Source organism: Solanum lycopersicum, chromosome 4, assembly GCF_036512215.1.
Source record: "Solanum lycopersicum chromosome 4, SLM_r2.1".
NCBI classification, from domain to species: domain Eukaryota; kingdom Viridiplantae; phylum Streptophyta; class Magnoliopsida; order Solanales; family Solanaceae; genus Solanum; species Solanum lycopersicum.
In genome coordinates, this window is record NC_090803.1 from 54,306,689 (window position 1) to 54,324,533 (window position 17,845).

The following is a 17,845-nucleotide window of genomic DNA, read 5'->3' on the forward strand; positions in this document are numbered from 1 at the left end:
AATATACCTCACCGCCGTGGAAGTTTACTTATGGGGTGTTACCACGAAATATTGGGTTTTCTCTTTCTCTCTCTAGATCTCTCATCTCTTTTCTCTTGAAAGTTCTTGTGTTCTTCGTTCATCTAGTGTGTGTGCGTGAAGGCCAGACGCAGCAGAGCGACGACCGGGGAGCGGGTTCCCCACTGGAAGGGGGACAGGAGACGGCCATCTCAAGGCACATCACGACCTACAGCAACACCGGCTAGACCTGGAAAAGCAACCCAATTAGGAGAGGGTGGATGTAATTCAGCTCAACCTACAGGGAGAGGGAAATTCTTTTTTGATCCTAACAACTGGTATTAGAGTTAAGGAGATTCAACACGATCACAGAAGATGGATAGTTCGAAGCTTGGAATCGAGAAGTTTGATGGATCCAATTTCAGTTTCTGGAAGATTGCAGATCAAAGATTATCTGTACCAGAAAGATCTTCACGAACCATTGATCGGGGTGAAGCCAGAATCCATGACGGAGGAGAAGTGGAAACTCAAGGATCGCCAGGCTCTAGGGTTGATCCGGTTGACTTTGTCAAGAAACGTGGCGTTCAACATCGTGAAGGAGAAGACTACGTCTGGTCTGTTGAAGGCACTGTCAAATATGTATGAAAATCCATCGGCTATGAACAAGGTATATTTGATGCGTAGATTGTTCAATTTACAGATGTCTAAAACTCGATCCGTTTCTGATCATATAAACGAGTTCAATATGATTGTGAGTCAACTCAATTCTGTGGATATTAATTTTGAAGATAAAATTAAGGCATTGATTTTGATGTCATCTCTGCCCGAGTCTTGGGATATTGTTGTTGTTGTGATTAGCAGTTCCCGTGGATCTGAGAAACTAAAGTTTGATGAAATCCGTGATGTTGTTCTTAGCAAAAGTATTCGCAAACGAGAAGTGGGAGATTCATCGGGCAGTGCTCTCAACGTTGATCAAAGGGGGAGAAGTAAGACAAAAGGCCAAAATCAGCATGGTCGATCAAAATCAAAGAATCGAGGAAAATCCCTGAATAGATCAAACGTGACTTGTTGGAACTATGGAGAAAAAGGGCACTTTAGGACGAACTATACAAAGCCAAAGAAGAAACAGAATTAGAAATTTGGAGATGACAATGATTTTGTAAATTCAGCAGAGGAAATTGGGGATGCTCTAATCCTTAGTGTGAACAGCCCGGTTGAATCATGGATTTTGGATTCTGGTGCGTCTTTCCATTCGTCTACAAGCAAAAAGTTGTTCCGAAATTTCAAATCTGGAAATTTTGGAAAAATATATATTGCTGACAATAAAGCCTTAGAAATTAAAGGAAAGGGGGATGTTTGCATAAAGACCACCTCGGGAAACCAGTGGACACTGGAGGATGTCAGATATATTCCTGGGATCAAGAAAAATCTGATCTCTGTTGGCTAGTTGGATAGCACGGGATATGCAGCAGTGTTTGGGAAAGGTTTGTAGAATATCATGAAAGGTGCTATGGTAGTAGCTCGTGGCATCAAATATGGAACCTTCTACACCAATGCAAGGTGTATAAACATGGTCGTTGTTGCTGAAGGTGTTTTCGATTCATGTCTGTGGCACAACAGACTTGGACACATGAGTACTAAAGGAAATGAAGATGCTGGTTGCAAAAGGAGCATTAGAAGGTCTGAAGTATGTTGATATGGGTCTTTGCGAGAGCTGTGTTATGGGCAAACAGAAAAGAGTAAGCTTCACAAAGATTCCTAGAGAGCCAAAGAAAGTACGGTTGGAAATGGTCCATACAGATGTTTGGGGACCATTTCCAGTATCATCACTTGCACGATCCAGATTCTATGCTACCTTCATTAATGATTTCAGCAAAAAGGTATGGGTTTACTTCTTGAAGCATAAGTGAAATGTGTTAGCAACTTTCAAGAAGTGGAAAGCTGAAGTTGAGAATCAGACCGGTTTGAAAGGCAAATGCCTAAGGTCTGACAATGGAGAAGAGTATGACAAATCAGAGTTCAAGGCATTCTGTGCAGCTGAGGGAATCAGATTGATGAGAACAGTTCCTGGTAAGTCAAGGCAGAATGGAATTGTTGAGAGGATGAACAGAACATTGAATGAGCGTGCAATGAGTATGAGGATACACTGTGGGCTGTCCAAAACACTTTGGGCGGATGCTGTGAGCACAGCTGCATACTTGATCAACAGGGAACCATCAGTTCCTTTAGGGTTCAAGATTCTAGAGGAGGTATGGACAGGAAAAGAACTCAAGTACTCACACTTGAGGACTTTTGGTTGCACTGCTTATGTTCATGTTGATCCAGAAAAGAGAGACAAGTTTGATGCCAAGTCTATGAAGTGTTACTTCATAGGCTATGTTTCTGATTTGTTTGGTTACAGATTTTTGGATGACAAGAACAGAAAGATCCTGAGACACTGTGACATGACATTTGATGAGTCTGTCCTGTACAAGGACAGAGAGCATAAGGTTCTAGAGATTACAAATCAAGTGCGAGTTGAGGTTGAGTTAGAGAAAAGTAGCCCCAGAGATGTCGCAGCAAATACTCAACCAACTCCTACTGAAGAATCTGAAGTGGAGCAAGTTACACCTGAGCAGGTGTTAAGGAGATCATCCAGATCCATCAGGGCACCAAATAGGTATTCACCTTCATTACACTATCTATTGCTGACTGATGAGGGGGAACCAGTCTTTTGATGAGGCCCTACAGGTGGAGGATTCGATCAAGTGGGAGCAAGCCATGGATGATGAGATGAGGTCACTTGAGAAGAACGACATATGGGTGTTGACTGAGCTACCTGCAGGGAAGAGAGCTTTGCTAAACAAGTGGGTGTTCAGAATCAAGACTGAACCAGATGGCAAAAGAAGGATCAAGGCTCGTTTGGTGGTTAAAGGATATTCACAGAGGAAAGGTATTGATTATGCTGAAATATTCTCTCATGTTGTGAAGTTAACCTCTATTCGAATTCTGTTGAGTATTGTTGCATCAGAAAATTTGCATCTAGAGCAAATAGATGTAAAACATCGTTTTTACATGGAGATTTGGACAAAGAGATCTATATCCAGAACCCACAAGGATTTGTGGTTCCAGGCAAGGAACACATGGTGTGCAAGCTCACCAGGAGCTTGTATGGACTAAAGCAAGCGCCAAGGCAGTAGTACAAGAAGTTTGACTCCTTCATGACCAAGAGTGGATTCTGCAAAGCTGAAAAGGATCAGTGTTGTTACTTCAAGAAATACACTGATTCATATGTCTTTCTACTCTTGTATGTGGATGATATGTTGATTGCAGGATCTAGTATGAGGGAGATTAACAATCTGACGACAAGGTTGTCTGCAGCATTTGAGATGAAAGATTTGGGTCTAGCGAAGCAGATTTTGGGGATGAGGATTTCTCGGGATAGATCTGCTGGCACATTAAATCTATCTCAGGAGCTGTACATGGAGAAGGTACTGAGTAGATTTGGGGTTAATGATGCTAAACCCAGGACTACTCCATTGGCAAATCACTTTAAATTGTCAAAGGAGCAGTCACCCAAGACTGCCGAGAAGAGTGATCACATGGCACTTGTTCCATATGCTTTAGCAGTTGGTAGTTTGATGTATGCTATGGTATGCACTAGACCTGATATAGCACATGCAGTGGGAGTTGTTAGCAGGTACATGGCGAACCCTGGGAAAGAACATTGGGAAGCTGTGAAGTGGCTTCTTAGATATCTGAGAGGTACATCTAGTACTTCACTTTGTTTGGGCAGAGGCAAGGTGACTCTACAGGGTTTTGTGGATGCTGATCTTGGTGGGGATGTTGACTCAAGCAAGAGTACATCCAGGTACAATTACACCATAGGTGGAACAGCAGTGAGTAGGATGTCCAGGCTTCAGAAGTGTGTTTCTCTTTCATCTACTGAAGCTGAGTATGTGGCAATAGCTGAAGCTGGGAAAGAGATGATATGGCTGGCAGATTATCTTGAGGAATTGGGCAAGAAACAGAGCGAGAAGATTATTTACTTAGATAGCCAGAGTGTCATACAGGAGTTCAAAAATCCAGTCTATCATTCGAAGACAAAGCACATCAGAAGGCGATACCATTTCACTCGCAGGGCAGTGGAGGATGGTGATATGTGCTTGGAGAAGATAGAGGGTGCAAAGAACCCGGCAGACATGTTGACGAAATGTGTTGATGTTGGGAAACTGAGGTTATGTAGTTATTCGGTTGGTCTGCTGTAGTTGTTTCTACAGATGTTGCGGTGCGGTAAAGATGTTGATGATGAAGAGATTTTTTTGAGAATGTTTTTTTGGATGACTGAGTCAGTCTCCAAGTGGGAGAATTGTTAGGTAGTGGAGCCTGATTAATTTTAGGCTTTCCTATTTATTCTCTATTTTAGACTTTCCTATTTATTCTCTATTTATTCTCTGTAACAAAAAATACTCTGATTTATTAATATAAATATACCTCACCGCCGTGAAATTTTACTTACGGGGTGTTACCATGAAATATTGGGTTTTCTCTTTCTCTCTCTAGATCTCTCATCTCTTTTCTCTTGAAAGTTCTTGTGTTCTTCATTCATCTAGTGTGTGTGCGTGAATTTGATCCTAACACTTTGGGCGCATCTTCGGTGCGCCGCGCCAGTGTCTCCCTAGGAACTGTTTTGACGAATTCGCCTCTCATTTTCTGACCCTAAATTGCTTTTATCGATTTCTTTTCCCAAATTTTCCTTCGATTCAATTACCCAACCTAAGTACATATTAATCCACTCAAAACAATCAGTTTAATCTCAAGAAATCATCAAAACCCCAACAACACAAGATTTATAGTGAACCTCAAGAACACCAATCAAGAACTTAAATCGTTTAACTTTTTGTGAATGAAATTACGCTAAAACTAACATGTTTGGCGTGTGGGTGAACTAACACAACACTATGAAATATTATGTACCTCTTAGGAAGTAAACCTATGGCAAGTCGGCGAACGTTTGATCCTCTCCTCTTTTCTCCTCTTTTCTCTTCTTGACCTGTCAACTAAAACCCTAGGTATTAGGATTATAAAATTAAATGTAAAAGGATTAGATCCTTAAAATATTACTAAAGATGAATTGAATCTGATTGGGTAAGAAAAAAACCATAATACCCTTTACTATTTTCTTGTAACTTTCCTTAACTTGATAGCCTAACTTCAAAAGGTCATATCTCACTCATTCGCACTCGAAACATAGAAAACTTGGAGGCGTTAAAAAGATAATTAAAATATATGTCCTAAGGTATCTTGAAGCATACCTAATCATCCTTTTCTAGGAGTTATGGCCGTTTGAAGTTGACCAAAAACTCATACTTAGCTAACTCGAGTCTTAGTTTTAAAAATTTTCTGAGGGGTTACAGATATACGGGTAGTACATTGATACCATGAGTCATGGTATAGCTCGTGATTAATTTCCTTTGTCGATTTTCAGACTCTATCATGTTTTTATAGGTCATAATATGGGTCGTACTATCAAAGTACAAGTCGTACTCTTACTCGTAGTATTTGGGACTAAATTTTATACACTGGAGCATCTATGGTAAAGCAATTTTTTTACTCAAGAATCATATTGACAAGCAATTAGCAGTGTTGACACTGTAATAAAAATAACTTTTAGCGGCAATAATAGACACATTAATATAGACTGCAAAAGTCTTTACCGACATTAGTTAAGTGTCATTAGATCCAATGTCGCTAAAGCCTTTAGGGAAATATACTAAAAGTGTTAATTGCTGCTAAAAATATATATTTAGCGGTAATTGCTAATTAGTTGCTGCTAAAGCTCATTTTTTATGTAGTGTGAAATGAAAATTCAAAGATCATAATTTGGTGGGTATAGTGGGACACATAACTCTTCATATTCAAGGAGATATACTCATTTAAATTTGATCCTAACATATCTTATGCAAAAAATTAATTGGTAGAGAATATTTGAACTTAACTTTGTGACCTTAATTCACATCTAAAACACTTTTCACACATAGTAATTAATCTTCACACCTATGCAAAATTATATTTTATAGAGTTTCGGCCTATACATACTCGAAGAATAGTTCGAGTCTTAGCTTAGAATTTTTTTGTGTTACACTACGATAGTTCAAAATTTTAAATATATACTAAGTTTCAATTGTTTTCACTTCAACAACAATACTAATAGCTAATGGATAAGTTCAATACAGATCCGAGTAGTGACATCCAATGAAGGTTGAGTATGCTCATTTTAGGCTTGCTGAGTTTGGTTGTACTCAAATCTTGGGTCACGATTGAAGAATGCATGTCACACGTGTCACGCTCCGAGCCTACATCCTAGATGTCGCCAGCACTCGGAGACTGTTGTTGGCCCAAAACAAACCCTTGGCTTGGCTTACTTACTCAACGGAAAACTTAAAGCATTAATACAAGGATTAAGATGCTCACTAAATCAACTGTCAGCAACTGAAATCAAAATGTTTTAAAAATAAACATTTACCTTATCCAAAATGGCAACTCAAATCTAAAAATAAATTAATAACAAAATTATGATGAAAGAACTAACATCTTACTGAATATCTGTGATGATCTAATAACTGATATGGATGTTGGTACAAACCCCATGACATCCTAATGAACTAAACAAGAAAGCAATGAAAACGGATCCTCCGAAAAACAAGAAGGTTCACCAACTAACTCTGAACTGCTCACTAGATCAACGATGCGCTAGAATGTCGATCCTAGTTACATGTGTTTGCATCAGAATACGATGCAGGCCAACTGGAATCAGTATATTGAATGTACGAGTATTCAAGTTAGAATGCTAAAACAACATATGCTTGAAGTAGATTATGAAAGAAACACTTACCTTGGCTTTTCTCAACTCATGAATACTTAACGAAACTTATTTCAATATTAAGCAATATAAAAGCAAGTGCATAATAAAGAAAAGTTGTTTAAAAATATGTTGTAGACGCAATTCTCTGAGATGTATATAGAAATACAAAATTACCTGATGTCAATTCATAATCATATTAAAAAACATAGCATGCTTCCCCTAAAATTCTACCTGTGCAATGCATAAATAAAGTCTCGTACCCTCATTCATACTAAGCAGAATATCTTGAGGAACCATGCAACTACAGTTGTGGGAGTTTCTCTAGCCGACAACCATCACTTAAGAGCTACAATAATAATACAACACTTTACATTTGTATTCCCCCAAATATACTTAGCTCATATGTTTTAAAAACATCTTCTTTTGTGATTTGAGATTAGTGCTGAAAAACTTAACTTAAAAGTTCTGTTGGAATCAATATTCCCTTTTGTTCCTGAAATGTGAAAACATTTGTAAACTCTGAGGGAATACTTTGTTCCATTATAACTTTTGAGAAATGAAGTCAACTCTTTACTTTTAGATTAACTTGAAGCTTGACCCTTAAAACAAAGTTAAAACATTTGCTAAAGATATATGAAACTTGAAATGAACTTCTTATCATTATCTTTTCGCTTTACTCAACTTTATCCTTAAGTCTTAAAACAAAGTTAAAAGCATTTGTAAAAGACTTCTTGAAAGAACTCTAAGAAATTTCTAGAATTGGCTCTAAACTTTCCTTGATTTGAAGTTATGGATTAAAGTTTTAATTCATGTTTCTGGATGATTTCTATATGCTTAGAAGTCAATTAGAGTAGTTAGAATCAATATGAAGTGTGAAAACACTTGAGAAAATCTTAAACAGATAGAATAATGAAAACTGGTTGAAAAATGACGTTTTGGGTGCGTCCAGGGGGGTCATGCCAACCTCACTTTACTGAGGCATCATTCTAGCGCACTGCTGGCACGCCACCCCAGCCCTCATGGCGTTATGGGGGCACGTCGCTCCACCTGTTACTTAGGCAAAAATCTGGCAAATTTTCCTCTCATTTTCTAACAGTAAATCATTTTAATTCGATTCTTTTTCTCAAATTCACTTTTGACTCATGTACCCATATCATGTATACAAGGAGAGAACCCAATTAATTCAAGAACAATACCTATATCATCAAAGAACTCCTAAATCTCAACTCATGTTCAAGAAGGAAAACAATTCAAGAACATTGAAAAATCTAATTTTTTTAGTATGACATTACGCTGAATCAAACATGTATGGCACGTGGATAAATGAACCCAATATTATGGAAGACTCGCATACCGTTTTAGGGATCCCCCCCCCCCCCACGAAATCCACAAGTTATTCTTGAGGAACTCAACGATCTTGGCTCATTTTTCCTTTCTTCTTCTCTTGTGTTCTTTCTCTAAAACCATAAACTTTCTCTAAAAGTGTCAAAATGCGCAAGTTCAGTTTAGACCCTTAGAAAAGGGTCAATTATACCCCTAAACTATTCGAAAAGGTCTGAATATACCCTCCATTTAAAGTTTGGTTCACACATGCCCTCGTCGTCAAACTTTTGGTCCAAATATGCCCTTATGGGCGTTACTTGCCATGTTGGAAATATCCAACTCATTTTTCATTTCTTTAAATGTCACATGGAATTGACATGTCATTTTGACCTTACCACATAACATTTATACGAAAATGGAAAGATATTCGGACTCATAAACACCTAATCCGACCCATAAATCAACTCCTTTTAAATACACTATCCGACCCATTTTCAACAATTTTATTTAATTTTTATTATTGCGTATATCCCGAAAATGAGTAATTGATTAATAAAAAATAGTTAAAATTGAAAAAAAAAAACATAAAATTAACGCCAAAAATTCACAAATAAATATAGTAACCTTAAATCTAACATTTCAATTTTTTCAAATTTTTTATTTTCTGATAATATCTCGAAAATGAGTAATTGATTAATAAAAAATATGAAAAGTATGAAAAAAATTATAAATTAACATCAAAATTTCATAAATAAATATATTAACATTTCAACCTACAATTTTTTAAAATTTTTTTATATTTTTCGGCAAATCCCAAAAATGAGTAATTTTTTAATAAAAGGGGGAAAATATGAAAATAAAATATAAAAAATATACGTCTAAATTCACAAATAAATATAGTAAACTTAAATTCAATAATTTCAACAATTTTTTTTATTTGATATTTTTCATATTTTCCTATTTTTTATTTATGAATTTTTTGCGTAATTTTTATATTTTTTCATATTTTTTGTTAATAAAATCATTTTTGGGATTTTTCAAAAATATTGAAATTTTTGAATTTAAGGTTACTGTATTTATTTTTTAATTTTTGGCATTAATTTTATATTTTTTTCATATTTTTTTATTAATCAATTACTCATTTCGGAAATTATCGAAAAAATAAAAAAATTTAAAAAAAGTGTTTAAATTGAATTTAAGGTTACTATAATTATTTATGAATTTTTGGCTTTAATTTTATACTTTTTTCATATTTTCTTATTTTTTTATTAATCAATTACTCATTTTTGTAATTTATCAAAAAAATAAAAATTAAACAAAATTGTTGAAAATTGGTCGGATAATTTATTTAAAAGGGGATTGATTTATGGGTCGGATTAGGTGTTTATAAGTCCGAGTATCTTTCCATTTTCATATAAATGTTATGTGGTAAGGCCAAAATGACATGGCAATTCCATGTGGCATTTAAAGAAATGAAAAATGAGTTGATATGTCCAACATGACAACTAACGTCCATAAGGGCATATTTGGATCAAAAGTTGGATGGCGAGGGCAGTGAACCAATCTTTAAACGGAGGGTATATTTAGATCTTTTTGAATAGTTTAGGGGCATATTTGACCCTTTTCCCATAATATTAACAAAAACGAATTTAATAATTTGGTAAGAAAAAGACCAAATTACCCTTTTAATTTCCGGATTGGACATTTCCTTAATCCAACAACCCAATTTTCAAATGGCATAACTTACTTATCCGAACTCGAAATATCGCAAACTCGGTGGCGTTGGAAAGATGATTCCAAGTGATTTCCAGCCATATATGGAACTATACCTAACCCATCCTAAGATAAAAGTTATGGATGTTTGAAGTTGACCAAAAACTCACTATTTCCTAACTTAAGAAAATTTGTAGATTTTATTTTTTTCCAAAACTGACTAATTAGACTTTTAAGCTTCTTCCTAGCTATTTCAATTTGTGATATGTTAAGACACAGCTCTATCCAATAGTGATGATTCCTACGTAAACTATACATCTTTATCCATCTCTAAAAATGCATGTTGGTTTTTTTTGGTAGCCTCCTTCGATTCTTGTTAGTTTCATAAATTTGGTAACCCTAATATTGACCAACCATCCAAATATTTGACCCTAAATTGCATAAGCTTAAGTTGTAGAGTAGCATACTTATGTTTGGATATATATACTATTAATCATATGTTAAGATATAATATTTATTATAGAATAAATATTTATTTAGTTTTAATAGATCATACATTCGTTTATGGTGTTTATTTACTTATATAGTAGATGATTTAGTATGTTGAATTTTAGCTTATACACGGAGGATTAAATCATCAATTCTCATAAGTATAAAGTTTTTTGTTCTCAATCTAGAATGGAAATTGGAAATGTCATTGTGTACAAGTATAGCACAAGATTATATGTAATTTATCCTGATTATGTGAACGTTATAGTTCCAACTTCTTGTCCTGGTCATTTTGTATGTATTGAACGGGGCCGGGTAGAGATAGTGTTTTAGATTGACTGACAAAAATGTATTCTCTAAACTATTAAATGTACTTATATTCTTAATTCTGATATAACAATTATGATCTATATATATTAATCATCGTTTTGATGTATTAAAAGGTGAGATTGTTGAGATGGGTCAATATGTCTGGTAAGTTAGATGATAATAATATATATTGGTGAAATAATAAGTTAGTTGATGGAATTCATGTCTCGGTATAGAGATTGATTGATATGCCTTTTTGAAAAAACTTATAAGGTTTCATCTTGTCAACCCTTGCAAGTGGATTTATGAATCTGACACATGAAATAAGTTAAGTAATGTTATAAAGGAAATTAATCATTAAGTTAATTTCGTCAGTAATTTAATATGTTGATTAGTATCTGAAATCTTAACATGGGGAATTACATAAGTGTTTGATGGGAAATTTCAAAATATAAATAGAGGAGTGCAATTACGAATTTCTAGTGGAATGATTTGTAATTTATTATTGTAAGAGTAATTCAAATTGATTATCTTGAATTAATTCCATTATAGGAAGCCTCATAATTAATTATGTAGTCCCTACATTGTCTCATATTTAACTAGAACTCATAATCACATTTTTCTAAGGGAGGAGAAATTCTCTTTTTAACCTAGAAAAAGATTGATTACTTTTCTATTCATACGTGCCTACCAAAGTATTAAGAGAATTCAGATGTGAACTTGGGATCACTGTAAAAGATCATAGCTATCTTGTAGATTTTGTAGATTCACTATTGAAGGTCTGTCTAACTTGAGAATTTGCTTGAAGATATTTATTCACACTTTATGAGGTATTTATTGAATTAAATTTCTGCAAGTTTATGCGAATAAGCAAGATTATGTGTTTTCGAGCATAAATGGATTTGATAGTCTATTAGTCATGTAAGTGTAAAGATTTTGGTATGTTTCCCCTGTACATATAATTTTTTAACAACTTATGCTCTAAAGAGTTATTGATCGTGTAGAGCATAAGTTTTCTAGTAAATCTAATAAACCTGTTAAAAACTTTATACCCAATCAATAAAAATGTATAATAAATTTTAAACCCAATAAATTATGATAAAGTTCGACTAAATGTTCCAAATTTGAATTCGTCTGATATTAAGTATAAAATAATCCTCACAACAAGTGTTGGATGAGGATATATGGAGGAATTGCCACTGTACCAATATATTTTTAGGAAAATTAATTGTAATAGTTTAAACAAAAAAGGGGCTAAAATATCTTCGAAATATTAAAAATGGTACAAAACTTTCCTTTATTCACCTATTGTCTCCAAAATACCCTTTTCACCCATCTATTGGCTCCAAAATACCCTTGTCATCCACCTTTGCGTTCAAAATTGACCACTTATTTAACGATTTCAAATTTAAACTATTTAAATATTTTTTAAAAAATATTTGACGCTCAATTATTGGATATAATGTAATTTATTAATTTCATATCATTTATAAACCAACTCACTACTCATCCATTACTACTGAAGCCCCACCCAATTAATAAACCATTTCTAATATCAAAATTGCCCTAACCACTACTAAAGCACGATGAAATTTCCGATTTCTGAAAATGATATTCAAAATTATTTGAGTCCAAATTGAATCCCCAATTAAACTTAGGTTGAGCCACTTATTTAGGGAGACACTTTCAATAGGATTCTGTTTCAAGCTAGAATTCGAAATTTATGATTAAAGGTAAAAAAATAGCACCTCTTGAATTAATTCATGCACTTTTTTTAATATAATTTGTAAATATTTATTATTAGTTTTAAATATTAAAATTTTAATATATTCTTTTTTAAAAAAAGTTATCTATTATGTAACATCACATAATTAAGGCAAATGAATAATTAAGATGAACATAGTCAGACTTTTAAGTTTATCGATAATTTTTATTTAGACACTTGAATTATAATATATTTTGATTGAGGACTTGAATGTATGTGTAGTCACTTAAAATTTATTAAATATAAATTTATAAAGTTGTTCGGATTATATTAAATTAATGAATATATTAGTCCAAATAAACATTGTGGATTAATATAATTTATTTAATTATTTAAATTCAGATAAATATGAATTTAATTAAAGCCCTCTCCATAAAGTTCATATGATATTTCACTTAAATCTGATTGGTCGAAGAGAGTCCTGTTCCAATCTCAACTCCTCTATTCTAAAACTATAAATAGGGGTCTCATAATTTAGAAAAAGAGAACCAACAATTCTAAACAAGAAGCTAGAAAAAATTTGTGGTACAAACTCCATTTAATTCTCTACAAAGCTACAAGTTTAAGCATTCAAGTTCAAAGACAAACAAGATCAAGACCATCGAATTCAGGAACAAGCTCGAAGCCCTTGAATTCAAATAAAAGTCAAGATCAAGATAAAGTTCAAGTTCAGGTTCATCAGAGATTCAAAAACAAGCTTTAAAGCCCTTGAATTTATATTTGAAAAGTCAAATTAAGAAAATCATAGAGATTGTAAAACTCGCATTTGAAATAGTAAAATTGATTGTTGATATAATCTTCTGTTCTTGATTATTATTTCTCGACGCGAATTTTATTGTATAGTGTATGATAATGTACTTCTAAAGATACTTTTACCTCAAATTTTTAGAAACACTCATTGGTAGGTTTCATGTTGTGCATTAGTAATGGGGCGGACTTATTTATTGGGTGTGGTTTAATTATTAATGGGTGGGTAGTAGATTGGTTAATAAATTATATTAATAAGTTAAATTATAACAAATAGTTGAGCGTCGTGTATTAAAATTATATTTAAATAGTTTAAATTTAAATCATTAAATAAATGGTTGATTTTGAACTCAAAGGTGGACGACAAGGGTATTTTGGAGTCAATAGGTGGATGAGAATGGTATTTTGGAGCCAATAGGTGGATAGAGGATAATTTTGTACCATTTCTAATACTTCAACGATATTTTAGGCCATTTTTCGTAGTTTAAATATCGTTAAATATATTTTTTAGAGGTAATCAACATTCTTCTGTAAATGTCCCAAAAGGCTATACCGACGACATTAGACCAATAGCAATGAAGTAATATTGTAAAAGTTTTAGCACTCTTTGTTAATATGCCTACTTATTACTGCTAAAAGTTATTTCACCAATATAAAATTATATTTTATGATGTGAACTGTTTCTATTTTTTTGAAATAAATCTCTTTAAGGGAAGGAATCTCACAGAAAGAATTGTAAATCTAGAAAACTAAATTATGATGAGACAAAGAAGGATATAATATTATGACACATGAGTAGCAGCAAAAGAGTGAATTTTATTTTTTTTTTTTTTTACAGTGTAGAGGTTTTACAACAAAAAGGAACACATTTTTTACTGGCCTTTGATTTTTGGCAACTATCAAAAGAATCAAAATAATATTAAACCAAAGTAATCTGTTTTGGACAATAATGTTATAGAATTTAAGGCCTGTGGAACCTTTTACTTTCTCCACAGCCCATAATAGAAGTAGGCAATTTGCCAACTTTCTCAATTCCTTCTTCAAATACAACTCCCATTCCCATGAAGAAATGTGACTCAATATGGCAATGGAAGGCCCAAACTCCTGGATTATCGGCCCGAAATCGCAATGCGGTCCATCCATAAGGATGGACTGGGATTGTGTTTTTCATTATTGGGTTCACAAAGTTGTAATTCTTTGGATCAATAGATTGGTTAAACTTGCCATTACCATAGCCCATGACCCAAAAGTCATGTCCATGTAAATGCCAAGGATGTGTCTCACTGTTGTTTAGGTTCATTGTGTTGGCATTTTGCAATATGATGTCCACTGTTGTGTTGAACTTCAATCGATAAATCGAGTTGCTAGTTGTAGCATTCACATTTGGCGCGACATTGAAGATGTCGTAATTCTTTTGGTCATAGTTGTCCGGAGGAGGGGTTTGCTCGAAAGCATGTAACAAGTTGTGTTTAAGGGCGATCAGGTAAGGCGTATGGGGCATGTTGAATGAGACGTTGTTGACTGACCAACGTACATACCCGTTCACCCTATTTTGTGTGTTGAGCATGACTATGACCCTGTCCGATGTCAGAGGAGGGGCATGGATGAAATCTCTGTGGGACTTGATAGCAACACTCTGAGCCATCCTGGGGGCAACGTCATCCCAACGTGGCCCCGAGGGTGGTACAGTAGGAGGATATCTCCTAGGATGGTTTGGGTAATAATTGAAAATACCCAAACCATTTGGAGTAGTATTATTCCTGCTGACAACTTTTGTACTTGCCCAATAATTTCTTGTAGGGTCTTGATCAGCTTTAATTAGGACTGAGTATGTTTCTCCAGAATAAATGAACAGATTTTTTACCACAAATGGCTCCACATAGTGACCGTCTGCCTCAACAACTGTCATGTTATGCCCCTGCATCACAAAAATATGGGATCAATAAAAAAAAAAAGAAACAAACTTGTTTATTAAGTTAAATTGTTGAGATGCTCCGACTCTGATCCTCCAAAAGTAGTGTGCATTAACAATTTTGGAGAGTCGGGCATGTTAGGTTGTCATTGTGAAAAATACCTCAATTTCAAAACTTAGAGCTGAAAGAGCAGTCAAGCTGCCAATTCTAAGCCTATAAGTCTTGCCAGGAACCACAGTCATTGAATAAGGTGTACATTGAGGATTTGTAGCATTACAAAGAGTAGGATCTATGGTCGGAATAGAACAATTGAATCTTCCTCTTCCATGAATCAAGATTGACTGAAAAAAAAGAAACAAATTAAAAATTCCATGTTAAGTCAAAATAAGACAAACGAATTGAAATAAGTTGTACATATAGTATTTTTTACCTGAGGTTCTCCAACCCAAGAAAAAGGCAATGAAGCAAGACCAGTTGCTTGTTCATAAGTGCTCTTGTGGTACCAATCAGTGAGAAGAATACTCCTATCATGATCATATGAAAATGGCTCTAAAACTCCATCAGGTAATGATACTCTCATCATTCCTTGTAGTCCTGCTTGTCTTTGCATACCATAATGAGCATGGTACAAATATGTTCCAGCCTGCACAAATTAAACACATTTCATTATAATCGTACTGTTGTTTCGATTAAATGCAATTTAGGGGAAAAGAAAAGAAAAAAAAAACCTTACCCTATCAACAACAAATTTGTATATAAAAGTATCCCCTGGCACAATAGGACATTGTGTCACTCCTTCTGTTCCATCAGCCCATGGTGTTCCAATCTACAATATTTACAACATATATAAAATTAAAAAATTGATAAAAAAAAAAAAAAAACATAGGGATTTTTATTTTATTTTTGGATGTATAATTTACCTGTCTAATTCCATGCCAATGAATAGCAAGATTTTCAGTTAACAAGCTATTTTTAACTTCAACAACAACAGTGTCACCTTGTTGAGCAACAATAGTAGGTCCTGGAGTTTTACCATTGATGCTAATAGAGAGTTTTTTGAAACAATCTGGGGATTTATATTCATATTTAACTTCCCATTGATAATGACGAATTCGCGCTTCAACTGAAATACTAGCAGATAGAAATAACAAACATACAAGTACCACCAACTTAACTAAACTTTGAGTTTGTTGATGAAAATCATGCTCAACCATGTTGGATTGAACTTGAATAACAAAATTATGACTTCGTTATTTTGCTTTGATCTTTTTTTTGGTCTAAGAAGATTTGTTTGTGGATCTAATTTATATATATATATAGTAGTTTCTTAATGGCTTGGTCAATCAAATATGGCAGGTTATTTTGACTAAGACAACATGGGAGTTGGTAATATACTCGTTTTTTCTTTTTGTTTGTGTTTTTTTATAATAAAAAAGTAATTTGTCTAAGGTCTATTTTAATTGGAAATTTTCTAGGATTCTGAAAAGAAAGAGCAATGAAGTTTCATATAGAGGTGACTTAGACTTGAAAGAAAAAAATAGTTGCTATAGGAGCTAGTGGGATTCTGAAATTTTTAACGAAGAAATTTGACTAAAAATGTGGTGTGTAGATGGGGTCTACATGATGATCATCCACAGGATATTCCTTATTTCCTTCTCATTAATAAAATATAAATAATTTATAAATTTTATTATATTATATTATTTAAATTTATTGTTAGTTAACAATAATAATTACTGATATATATATATATATATATTGATCATCAAAAAATATATATTGAGTAATTGTCTTTATTATGTTGTTGCTAGTAAATACTATCGACTTATCTCCATAAAGGAGCCGAATGAAATAAAAAATTTCATATTCGACTTTGAATTAGAGACGCTAAACATAATGAATCGACGTCATTGAAAGGAAAAAATATAAAATAATAATTTGAATGCAATTTAGCACTCATAGTTGTATAGTAACTATTTAAATGGTGGGCAGAAATGAAAGTGTAGTGATTTTATTGATTTTTTAAATAAAAATTTGAAATAATGATTAAATTACTACCAAATCAATATAAATACCCTCTATTATTGTGTGAGTTCCTTCTTTTACTTAAGACTCATAAGTATATAAGGAATTCAATTAGTTTATAAAGAAAAAGAAGGAAAGAAAAATGTAATGTTTATAAAGTTATAATAGCAAATTCATTGGTTTATACCTGAAAATAGAGAAGGAAAAAAAAAAGAAAAATGAGTAATTTAGTTTTATGATATAAATAACATTAATGATAACATTAAGAAAATATAGAAAAAATAGTAATAACATTAATGAAGAAGGAATTAGATATAGCTAGTTTAAATATAAAATTATAAGGTAAAATTTTCAGCCCATTAAAATATTTAAAAGATTTTAAATTTGTAAAATAAATACACCTAAATACTATAGAAGTGTTGTTATTTTTTAATTTTTATATATATAAATATGTATATATACTATGATGCTTGAAAAATGGCCCACCCACTATCTCCCATGAGTCCCATATACAAAATAAAATAATTGGTGAAACGCTATCAATAAAAAAAATCAAAAAAAGAAAGTGTATGAAAAATGTTATGTTTGTTTTTACTTATTTAAATTTTTTAAGATTTTTAATTGTTTTAGTAGCCATAAATAATGAAATGATCTCAACAACTAAATATTATGTTGTTACTGAACATTATTGAACGTGTATATATATATATACACATATAT

The 17,845-nt window shown here is 33.2% G+C and overlaps 1 protein-coding gene across 1 annotated transcript; it reads right to left on the reverse strand.

Moving 5' to 3' along the window:
• Nucleotides 1-13,983: 13,983 nt before the first annotated feature.
• AO (ascorbate oxidase) lies at nucleotides 13,984-16,370 on the reverse strand. The gene is given in 5 exon segments (NM_001247900.2): nucleotides 13,984-15,105; nucleotides 15,262-15,441; nucleotides 15,531-15,743; nucleotides 15,834-15,926; nucleotides 16,021-16,370. Coding segments are annotated over 5 exon segments (1,737 nt in total). The 5' UTR covers nucleotides 16,315-16,370; the 3' UTR covers nucleotides 13,984-14,148.
• Between the last annotated feature and the right edge of the window lie 1,475 nt (nucleotides 16,371-17,845).